Source organism: Eublepharis macularius, chromosome 5 (genome assembly GCF_028583425.1).
Source record: "Eublepharis macularius isolate TG4126 chromosome 5, MPM_Emac_v1.0, whole genome shotgun sequence".
Taxonomy (NCBI): Eukaryota; Metazoa; Chordata; class Lepidosauria; order Squamata; family Eublepharidae; genus Eublepharis; species Eublepharis macularius.
In genome coordinates, this window is record NC_072794.1 from 75,258,803 (window position 1) to 75,271,186 (window position 12,384).

General features: G+C 42.1%; 1 protein-coding gene across 1 annotated transcript in view; it reads right to left on the bottom strand.

The window, feature by feature from the left end:
• SGIP1 (SH3GL interacting endocytic adaptor 1) overlaps positions 1 to 12,384 on the bottom strand; it is a 174,280-nt gene that overhangs the window by 101,268 nt on the left and 60,628 nt on the right. The window contains exons 10-11 of the mRNA XM_054980385.1: positions 8,979 to 8,990; positions 7,070 to 7,094 (exon numbers count right to left, since the gene is read on the bottom strand). Coding sequence (XP_054836360.1) covers positions 7,070 to 7,094; positions 8,979 to 8,990 — 37 coding nt within the window. The remainder of the gene's footprint in view (positions 1 to 7,069; positions 7,095 to 8,978; positions 8,991 to 12,384) is intronic.

Below are 12,384 nucleotides of genomic sequence, written 5' to 3' on the forward strand. Positions count from 1 at the left end.
AAACTGGGACTTTATGTTTGCCACTATGGAAAAGCTACAATTGGGAGAAAGATTCGTCAGAGTAATCAAGGAAATCTATAGAGACCAGACTGCAGCAATTGTAGTGAATGATGAATTGACCAAAAAATTGACGATTAGTAAAGGAACAAGACAAGGTTGCCCGTTATCTCCATTGTTGTTCATTTTAGTATTGGAGATTCTGATGATACAAATTCGACAGGATGAGGAAATACGAGGAATAAAAATAAAGGACTATTCATATAAGGTCAGAGCATTTGCAGACGACATAATGTTAATTGTAGAAGACCCACTGGAGAACATGCCAAAAGTGATAGACAAGATCAAGGAGTTTGGAGATTTGGCAGGTTTCTTCATTAACAAAAAGAAGTCAAAGATATTATGCAAAAACATGACTAAGCAGAAACAACAATTGTTAATGGAAACAACGGATTGTGAAGTAACTAGTAAGGTGAAATACTTGGGAGTTGAGCTGACTGCAAAAAATATAGATTTGTTCAAGAATAATTATGAAAAATTATGGACTCAGATAGAGAGAGACTTGATCAAATGGAATAGATTGAACCTGTCATGGTTGGGCAGGATTGCAGCAGTTAAGATGAATGTGTTACCAAGAGTAATGTTTTTGCTACAGACAATACCAATCATCAGAGACTCTAAACAATTTGAAAAATGGCAGAGGAAAATATCAGATTTTGTTTGGGCAGGCAAGAAGCCTCGAGTGAAAGTAAAAGTTTTACAAGATGCAAAGGAGAGAGGCGGAATGCAACTGCCCAATCTGAGACTTTACCATGATGCAATCTGCCTAGTTTGGCTAAAAGAGTGGATGACATTAAAGAATAAGAAACTATTAGCCCTAGAGGGATATAAAAAAATATTTGGATGGCACGCATACCTATGGCATGACAAAGTAAAGGTCAACTCGATGTTCCTGCATCATTTTGTAAGGAGAAGTCTATTTACAATCTGGAAGAAGTATAGAACTTACCTACAAGAAGGAACCCCCTTGTGGGTGGTTCCATATGAGGTGATAGATCCGAGAGCTGTGGATAATGAACAACAATGTTTAACGTACAAAGAAATAACTAAGATTGAAGTATCTAAACTTAGAATAAAGACGCAAGAGGAACTATCACCTAACTATGATTGGTTTCAGTATAGACAGATTAGAGACTTATACAACTCAGACTTTGCAAAAGGGGGCATACGAACAGAGAACTCGGAACTAGAGCAGACCCTTCTTAAAGAAGACAAGAAAAGAATATCCAAGGTATACCAAGTATTGTTGAAATGGTATACTGAGGATGAGATAGTTAAAACACAGATGGTGAAATGGGCTATAAATTTCAATAAAGAAATAACAATGGAGGCATGGGAATACTTGTGGAAAACTACAATGAAGACAACGACGTGTATCAATATTAAAGAGAACATTTTCAAAATGATCTATCGTTGGTACATGACACCAAAGAAGATTGCGCTAGGGAATTTGAATACTTCTAATAAATGCTGGAAATGTAAGAAACATGAGGGCTCCCTCTATCATATGTGGTGGTCGTGTGAGGTAGCTAGGCAGTTCTGGGGGGAAATAATAAGAGAAATGAGTGAAATTTTACAGTTTCAAATAAATAAGAACCCAGAACTCCTGCTGCTAAACTTGGGAATGGAGGGAATTCCAGCCCATCATAGGACGTTGATTTTTTATATGACTGCAGCAGCTAGACTTTTGTATGCGCAGAAATGGAAAGTACAAGAAGTACCAACTATTGAAGATTGGATCTACAAATTGCTGTATATGGCTGAAATGGACAAGATGACAAGAAAACTGAGAGATCTGGACTCAGGGCAGTTCAACACAGACTGGGAGAAGCTGAAACAATACCTGGAGAAGAAATGGGAGGTGGGAGGAAAACTGTGGCAGTTTGAGAACTACTGAAATATAATAAAAGTATAAAAGAGAGGGGTGACTTTACCGGGGGAGGAAGAGAAATGTGAATTTATAAGCAGTTAGATTAATTGATTGAGATATATATAGATATGTATAGGTCAACTGATAGAGAATAATTAATGATAAGGTTTAAACATGAGGATTGACTAACTAATAATATTTTCTTTCTTTGACAAGATTTATATGCACCAAACTGAATGTATAGAAGAGTTAAATTGGTTGAGTATCTGAGGAGTTGTATAGAATTACCATAAAAAGTTGAAATGAGTAATATATAGAGAATAAATCAAATTGTTTGATTTAAATGTGGGAAATTTTTATGGTCTATATATTTTTATAGGTTTATATAGAATTATTCAAAACTGGAAAATGGGATAAATTGTTTATCTAAAGACGTATAGTTTGGGTGTATAATAATTAAAGGAGTTAATGATGCACTGCTTAATATAATGGAAAATGTATATCTGTTTTAGACAGAGGAATTTAATAGAAGTAAGGGAAAAGGGACAGAGGGTGGGAAAGCTGTTGGAAGTCAACAAAAGGGGGGGAAAGGGAGGGGGTTAGAAATGAAAAATTAGGGGAAAATTGATTGTAATGTAAAAATAAAAATGTTCTAACCCAATAAAAAATTTTTCAAAAAAAAAAATAGATACTAGGAAAGCTGGCAACATATTGACTGAATATGTAGACTCCATTAGCCATTGCTGCTTAGTCTCTACTAGACATGGGCATGAACAGAAAAAAATGAACATGGTGTTCGTTGTTCATGGATGACAATGAACAACGAACAACGAACATTGACGAACATGACCTGGTCATGAACATGTTCTTTGTTTGTTGTTCGCGGGGGCCAGCAAGCTTTCCTCCAGCCATCAAGATCCCTATCACACCACTCCCAGAAACCGTACCTGAGCAGGCAGCAGGAAATGTACCAATAATAAATAATAGCTTGGCCCCAGAGCCTGGCAGCAGCCCTGGAACCTGAAGGGGTAGATCCCTACCACACCACACACAAAGGAAATTCAAGCTCCAATGCACTCTCCCAACAGCAACTATCTCTCCCTCACTGTCTGCAAAACCAGAGCTGGGAGCCCCCTTGCTTCCTTGTAACAAATTTGGAGCTCCACACTTGAAAGGAAGACCTGCCTATCAAGCTAAATTGGGCATAGATTGGGGTTTCCGGGGCAAGAGCAGGAGTTCAGGCAGAGTTCAGGCAGTCCCTGCCTCCGGTTGCCAAGGGAATTGATTGCAGGTGCCAGACTGTCTGGCTTGACGAACAGAAACCAACAGCAACGAACAAGGCTTGCAACGACCACCTGTTCATTTAGAATGGGGCCTCACGAACAGCTTGTTCGTGAACAGCTGATTGGGCCGTTCATGGCTTTTTTTAGTTCGTATTGCTGTTTGTGCCCAACTCTAGTCTCTACCCTGCTAGTTGCACTCCGTAAGGAGGAGGTGCAAGGATGGACCCTGTATGAAGAGATCTCTTTTTGGTAACAATCAATGCTGCTTAACTGACATTGTCACCTGATCCACTAATCAGTCTGCTTCACCACTGTGGTGTAATAAGTATTGTTTTTGCTTTCAGTTGGCTGATCTATTGAAGAAACCAGATTACCAGGCTGGCAAGCAGAAAGGCCTACAGAAGGCTGGGTAGCCAGTTCTGATTTACACTGTCTATTCCCACTAATTCTGTACACTGAAAGCAGGATATGACTGTTTACTTTCTAATATAGTAAGCAAATAGGTCTGTAAGAAGCATGCTGATGCATCTGGCCATCATCTGGAAGACTTGTTAATGAAGTGTCCATTCTGCTTACCAGATGGCATTCCTGGCCAGCCAGTTTACAATCACATTTGACATCCTTGCCATGTGTTTCACTATGATTGATGACAGATGGTGCTCTGTTCACCTGACTGACCTTCTTGTGAAAGCCCTGCAAATGAGTTCCATTGTGCCTATTGATGCATGCCATTGCTTTTATGTTCTCCATGAGGATAAGCACATATCCATTAAGATACTGCTTTTGACTCCTGGCAGTTACAGAAACCTTGATTCACTTGGTCCTGCATGTGTGCCCTCAGCCTAGCAATCTATGGTGATAACTATCCTGGTAGTTTTTGCTAGACTCACTCCCACCTGCAGTCAGCCCTTTCCCAGCCACTACCTCAGGACTGTTTTCAGACAGACATAGATGAAGATTCTCCTGATGGTTTGGGCTGCAGTCTCTTCTTGTAAGGATAGGTGGAAACACGGAAGTGATCTTGTGTAAAAACACAGCCATTTTACCACATCTTGGCAAGATACCATCAACCTCAAGACTTATGCCAGCACCAAGATATCCACTTGTGAGAGGAGCTGACCTTCTTGGTAAATTTGATGATGATGTCCTCAGTCTATTTGGACAAAAACATGGAGTATCCAGTGAAACTTCCAAGTGGTCTAGGGCTGCCTCCGGTTATAAAAAGCTCTTCTCCTGATTTTGTACAAACCTGTTCATGAACCATTGTAGTGGAGCTGATCACAATGTCATTCCGGTAAGGGTAAAGGAAGACCTCCCCCCAAACAGTCTCAAGTGTGCAGTTAAGGCCTAAGGAATATTGGTGAAGGTTGCAGAAGATGTAATATACAGGGCTCTGTACTGATACTGGGTGTAGTTGTACACAAACTATTAAGGACCGCCTGTTGGAAGGCCAATTGAGGATGTAAAACAAAAAAACAGCAGGCCCAAGGACAATGTGCAGATTTTTCCAACAGACTTGATGGCCAATATGACACAGATGACCTACAGGTTCAAAAGGTGCCTTTGCAGGTTGAACTGTTTTTCTCAGATTTGGATTCTAATCTGAACCTATTTCTCAAGCTTTTGGTAAAATCCAGTATGTATCCTAGCACCGCTATTTGTCTGACCCAAGCATGTGACAGTTTGCTGCTACCAGCTTCTGAAAAACACTGACACCTATACATGGTGGGGGGAGGTGTCACTGGCTATCCTAGGGTTAGTGAATGTGGTCTTATTTTCTTTAGAAGGGTGGCCATGGCGAGGTTTCATCTGTTTTTTCTAGATAGCTGTCTGAATGGCAGCAACCAGGGTTTGTAGATATTTGAAAGTCTTTGGAGCTTAAGGGATGGCGGTAGGTGTGAAATGACTGCTGGAAACCTGCCTTTTCCTTCTTGGCAGCGAGAAGAACTTATTCTTGGTATCTAACTGAGCTGGTTCAACATCTATCCAAAGCATTTGATGCCCAAGAAAAGAATGCCTGCCTGTGAGTGATTGCAAACCTGGTCTCCTTGGCATAGCCAAGTATCATAGTCTTCTGACTATGATACTGAATGACATAGCTCTGGATTTGAACTGAACAGTACCTAGGAATGAGTCAGCCAGAAAGGCTACCAATAAGGAAACCTTTGTAGAGTGTCTTGGACAGGTTAGGAACTAAGGTCTCCAGTTTTTCTGCCCCCATGTATGTTGTCCTCTTGGGGACAATATTTTTGACAGAGGCATTTAGCAAACCTATCCTTTTCAAGGCCTCCTCAACATGACTGTTACAAGTATTTTTCAGTCTTTGCTCATCATCCACAGTGATCACTTGGGTGAATATGCTGCCACTGGAATCTCTACCGTTCTTGTCTTGGGTTGCTCCATCATGTCTACATGCATGTATAGTTCATGAGGTAGTCGATAGTAGTCTTAGACTGAGCTAGGCTAGCCCATTCTTCCTCGATGACCCTGTCCAAAGTCTCTGGGAAAGTGACCAAAACTTTGCAGCACCATCCATCTTCCTTCCTCTCTAGTATACAGTTGGTGGTGGTAAAGGAGAAAAATAGAAGCCAATAAAATTAGGCTCCAAACCACTAATTTGCTTCCCTGGCACAAGGCAGAGCTGGTCAGGTAAGAAATCCCTCTTCAACAGAGGATCTGTATGCTGCAGGATTTGTTTCATGTCCAGTTAGTACAGGAAATTCCCAATATTTAGAATGCCCCCTATTTCTACTGGAGGATATTAAGCTATTTCTTCAGGCATCTTTTTTCAACATAAAGAGGTATGTCTGCATTGGCTGATAGCTGTAAATTTATACTAGAAATGCCAGTCTGCATTCAACAACAAGACAAATTCCCTCTTTTGCTCTATTTCTATTTTTTAGTACTCAACTAATACCTCATATTTAGATACTACACGACCCTGTTGTTTTGTAACAATTGTAACTGGGACAATATTTCAATTCTTATTTCATCCTAGTTAGTGTCATGGACTTACTATATAATTATTTATCTTTTTTTTCTAGAATGTGCCTAAGTGCACAGTCACCATGTTTGTTTGTTTGTTTATAGTCCACCTTTCTCACCGAGACGCAAGGTGGATTACACAGTGTGAGATTAGTACAGTCAATATCAGGAACATTTCCATAAACAATGCCATAGGGTAAATAGATACAAGTTCACAAAAACATAGCATTAGTAGGAATTCAATACAACATAATGGTGAGGTCCATGGTTCCCAACTCATTAGTGGATCATCTGAGATCTGCTAATTGTCTTTCAACATTCCAGAGATATTTTAAGATTCATGTCCAGTAGTAGTAGTAGTCCAGTAGTGTATCTGACAAAGGAAGCCTGATTTTCAAAAGCTTATGCTCTGGGATCAACAAGCAGCTGATCCATGGGTTTAAATGCCCCTTTCTGTGCTGCACAGAAAGGAGCATTTAAACCTCATGAACTACAAACCTCGAACCGGTTCACAAACTTGCCCCAGCTTGGGGAAGTTTGTGGTTTGTGGGTCGTGAAAATGCACAAACCACGAACCGCATGGTTTGTTTTTTCACGGTTCATGCCCACTCCTGTTCCCAATATGTGCAATATTAGGGAGAGTTGAACTGGTCTGTACATTCAGCCAATAGCAAACATGCCACATGCCTTCTGACTTAAAATGTGCCATCTCATTTTCAGAATGAGAGTTTTCTCATTGTACCTAGAATGAATTTATGCAGGATTTAATAGTATTATGTGAAACAGAGTTATTAATTGGAACAAATCTGTGCCATCATTAAAGATCCTACATATATATTACATACTTAGAATGTTTTTAAAAATATATACTTACTGGATAAGTTCCTTTTAATTGTACCCTAAAATTAAAAACAAAAAGTTTATGACTAGAGAAATATATTTATAGCAGATATATAAAACAGACTAGTTTGGTTAGACAGATAGAAAATGGACCGTAATGCCACAACGCTCAAAATGTCCATTGGTTCATGCTATTTGGCATGCATCTTTGTGTATTCTCTCCATTGATTCATACATAAACTTAAAGGTTTTTTTTACTCTTCCATATCTGGGTCATACACTCATATACGGTCTCACAAATAAACACTGGCTTTTGATTGAAATTTTAAAAAGTCTAATTAGACATTCCAGAAAATAAAAAGAGTAATTTAAATGGAAAAAGCCTAGAAAGTCTTAGGAAGAAGATAAGAAACAATGAATATATTAACTAAGACATATCTCCATGGAGGTCTCCTAAAGATATATACCACAGTACCAAACAAAAACAGAAAAGGTACTCTGCCTCTGGTCTTCAGAGAGTTTTCACCATTGTAAAGTATCACACATTGCTATTTAGCCTTGACACATTGCTGCCGAATGTATGGCTAGCCAAAGTGAGAGTTTCCCCCACCTTGATCATAAAATACAGTTTGCTTTGAATAACACTTGTCTATGAAAGTAGCTCTTCTAGAAGCCTTTCTGTGCTGAAGATAGGAGGCAGTAAAACCAAAGTCCAAGGAGGAGAGATCATCAAATAATATATAATTATAGATAGCATGCTTGATGGGACACTGCATGGAAAATGAAGATGGAATATTGTTTCCTAACCAAAGCTAACGAACGGTCACGGGAAACCTTGGCAAGAATCCCTCAGCCATTCTGAAATTCACCCAAATATATTCTACAGGATAGGCAAGGCATATTACCTGACTGCATGGTGGCTCCCAGTAAAGTGATCCAATACAATAAATAAGGTCCTCTCAAAATCTATCCATTGAAGCCAAGAGTAAGCTACAGATTCAACCTCATGTCAAACATAGTATGACCATAGTGAATACCAAGACACAACTAGTTGATATATTGTATGTATCATATACATTCTTATTCTAGAGCTATAAACCTAAATGTGAAATGTCTCAAGTCAGACAAAAAGCAAAACAGCCCATCTTAGAACAAGTCTGAATCCAATTAACATGATTTTTTTTTATTTGCCCCAAGTCCATTCACATTTTGGCTAGAAATCTTTCATTACAGTCACGAGGCTTAGTGAATAATCATTTTGGATAAAGGAATCCTAACAAATGCCATTGGCATGGAGAAAAAACAGAGTTTCAAGAGCAGTATGCAGCTAGGGATCCTAGGTCCCCAGTGAGGGCAGGGGATCCCCAGCTCCCACCTTCCACCCCCGCCCTCACCACAACTCACTTGCCTGACAAGGGGGAACGGTGAGGAACAGGCCTCCCAGGCACGCTCCCAGGGGCAGTACAATGACATCACTCCCAGGAGTGATGTCACTGAGCTGCCCCGAGAGTGCTCCTGCATTTTACAGTGGGCCAATTTGGGCCCCAAACAGGCTGCATTGTGCCTATTTGGGGCCCGAATTGGCCCACTGTGAAGTGTGCAGGCTCTCGCACCTACACAATTAAATCATTTCTGAGAGCATCACTTCCAGGAGTGTCTGTATGATGACATCACTTCCTAGAACATCAAAAAGATGAGTCCTGGGTCCCCCTTCCACCTAAATATATGCTGCTTAGAGCTATTCTAATGAGAAAATAAAATACAAGATAAAAACCTTCATCCTTTAGGTTCCTACACTTTCATTTTTTTTAGATTATAGCTACACCTCTTTAGAGAACAATAATTAAATGTATTAGCTAAACAAACCAAGCTAAACTAGATCGCAATCCCTCCAAGTAATTTTTGCTACTGATTCAATGTGAAAAAGTCATGCAACTTCTTACCGGGCTGCGCCTCTGTGATCAGCAAAAAGGAAGAGAGAACAGATACCTAGTCAGAGTGACAGATCAATAAAAAGCCTCTTCGGATGATACAAAATCATCCCCCAGGTTCAAAACCTGGCTAACTGTGTTGTCATGCTTTTCTCCCTCCCCAATACTATCGTTAGACCTTGAATCTGCTCAGTATTCTTTTAGAATGTAGCCGATTATATAGCTGACTGCAGAAACTTTGGAAAAGAAACTATAAAGCCTCTTGAGATTGATGCCTAAATACAGCTTCATCCTTTACAATTTATATCTCTACATATGTACAGTAGCCCAGCAGGCCTGTTAGCATTTTCCATGCCCCTCTCCTGAACATTTATGCCAGCATATCTATTCTCGTCTCCAAGCTCAGAAGGAATTTATGGTCCTAACACAGCCAGTGTTTGTGGTCTAGATGATACTTTCAGCAATCATAAAATTAGTCAACTGCTGAGTGCAATAATAAATTCATATCCCTATAAATTTTAAAACAAACAAAACCGAAGAGGATCAAATCTGACATGCTTTAATGCGGAACAGCTAATTGATTTTCATTTATTTCAGCCACCTATAACTAGGAGTGTGTGCTTTGGGTTTCTGATTTGGGAAAAATTCCCAAATTGTACTCGATCTGTAAAGATTTGGGATTTCTGAATCGGGGCCAGAATGCTGGCTCCGATTTGGAAATCCCGAATCAAAGCTTCCCAAAGCTATTCAGGTCACTTCAGGAAGCTTCGGGGCCCTTCCTGGGCTTCAGCTGGCCCACAGGGGAATCCCCTCCATGGATGGAGGCAGCAGCTCTCGGCCTTCTGGCCGCCCAGTTGGCTGTGGCGGCAGCAGCAGTGATGGCTCTGGGCCTTCCCTACCACCCACCTGGCTACTGTGGCAGCAGAGCCGGCAGCGTGGCTACAGACGCAGTGGCTCCAGGCCTTCCTTGCCTCCCAGCTGGTCTTCCCAGCTGCCTCCCCAGCCAGGTAAGTGGGGTGGGATGGATGGGTGGGGGGATGGAGGGATAACTGGGGGATGGGGTGAGGGGCTGGGACAAGGCTTCCCCCATCACTTTGGTATGCTCCAAATCTTTATGGAGAATACCAAAGCAATTCAAATATCCGAATCTGAAGCAGCTTGCTGCATCAGTTTTTAGGTTGTTATGAAGCATTTTCCCACTTCAGGTAAACCCAAAGCGGAAAACCTGAATTTTTTTCAGGTGCACAACCCTACCTATAAGTAGGGGTGTGCAAGGACTGCCTGTTTCGGTAAATCTGATTTGGTTTTAACTGAATCAGGAAACCGTTTCGGTATTCAGGGAATACCGAAACGGCAAGCCGATTTGATATTTGCGTTTCGGCTTGATTCAGCCATTGTTTTCAAAGAGAAAATCTTCTCCCGGCTTTCCGGGAGTCTGGGGGGGGGGAGCATTTTCTGTCCAAATCACACCAAACTTGGTGGAGACCTTCTACCAACTCTCCTCTAACTACCCCCCAAGTTTCAGAAAGATTGGACTTTGGGGGGCCATGTTATGCCCTCCCAAACAAGGTGCCCCCATCCTCCTACACTCTCCATGGTTCTCTATGGGGAAAAACAAGTCCTCTTTCTAGGTGGCTTGGGGTGGCATTTTGCAAGCAAAATGCACCCAACTTTCAGGGGACCTGCTCCCACCTGTCCTCCCACCCTCCCCCAAGTTTCAGGCAGATTCCACTTTGGGGGGGGGCATTTTATGGCCTCCCAAAGAAGGTGCCCCTATCCACCTCCACTCCACTATTCCATATGGGGGAAATAAGAGAGGCTTGTCTGGCTAGGGGTGGCATTTTGCATGCAAAATGCCCCCAACCTTCAGGGCCCCATCTCCCACCTGTCCTCCCACCCTCCACCAAGGCCCAAGCTGATCCCACTTTGGGGGGCCATTTTATGGCCTCCCAAAATGCTGCTCTTAGCCCCCCCCCCTTTCTTCATTATTTCCTATGGGGGAAATAAGAGAGGCTTGTCTGGCTAGAGGTGGTATTTTGCATGCAAAATGCCCCCAAACTTCAAGGGACCTCTTCCTACCTGTCCTCCCTCCCTCCACCAAGGCTCAAGGAGATCCTACTTTGGGGGGCCATTTTATGGCTTCCCAAAGATGCTGCTCTTAGCCTCCCCTTTCTCCATTATTACAACTCACTTCACATCAGAAAATCACCCAAACACAATTGCTGTCAATAACGGTGAAGTGAGTTGTGTTATTTTGTGTAGTAGACTGCTTTCATGCCCTGTTGTGCCCTCCTACTGTGTAACCTAAAGCAGTTAAAGAAATAAAGTGTTTTTGACAGCAATTGTGTTTTGGGTGATTCTTTAATGTGAAGTGAGTTGTGTTATTCTTTTTGTAAGGTACTGCTGGCACACCCTTTGGTGTGCCCCTCTGCTGTGTAACCTAAAGCTGTTCAAGAAATAAAGTGTTTTTGACAGGAATTGTGTTTTTGTGATTCTCTGATGTTAAGTGAGTTGTGTTATTTTTCTGTGTGGGGGACTGCTGGTGTAATGTGTCACAATGCTTTGCCTACTTGTACTTTGAAAGTGAGAAAATATTTTTTAAAAAACTTTATTCAGTGTGTGTTTGTGTTTTATTCTTTGTTGTGCAGTTGGTGCCCATCATAGGGAACAATGGGGCTGGCTGGCCAGCCATCTCTGTAGGGGAATTTGGGGGAGGGTGTCTGTGGTTCAGGTGCTCTTTCACAGGGACAAGCTCGCACTCAGGAGTGTGCCCACCATTGTGGCACCCCTGGGCTGTGCATAATTGCCCTGAGAAAGAGAGTTTAAAAGTTCCCATCACAGGGAACAATGGGGGACGGCTGGCCAGCCTGCTCCTGGGGTAGTGGCCAGTGTGGGAATATTGGGGAGGGTGTCTTTGGGTCAGTGTGGAGCTGTGTGGGGGGTGGAATTAAAAGGGGGACTGTGCCTGTAGCCATAGATGCCACATTCCATGGGTTCCTGCTGTGGGAGATTTTCCAATAACAGGAATCAATAGAAAGTAGCTGGCCACAGGACAGGGGAGGTTAGGTTTTTGGGAGGGTGTGTGTGGTATTTGGCAGTTTGGGTGCAGGTGGATTGTGGCTGTGTCCATTGGCAGCCCCAATCTCATGTGTTTCTGTGGTGTGGAAGTCTTCCCCACAGTAGAAAGACAAAGTGGAGTGGCAGGAGAACCACCTTTGGGGGGGCATGCAAAATGCTACCCCTAGCCAGACAAGCCTCTCTTATTTCCCCCATAGGGAATAGTGGAGTGGAGGTGGATAGGGGCACCTTCTTTGGGAGGCCATAAAATGGCCCCCCAAAGTGGAATCTGCCTGAAACTCAGTGGAGGACAAAGTGGAGTGGCAGGAGAACCACCTTTGGGGAGGTAGTTATAGGAGAG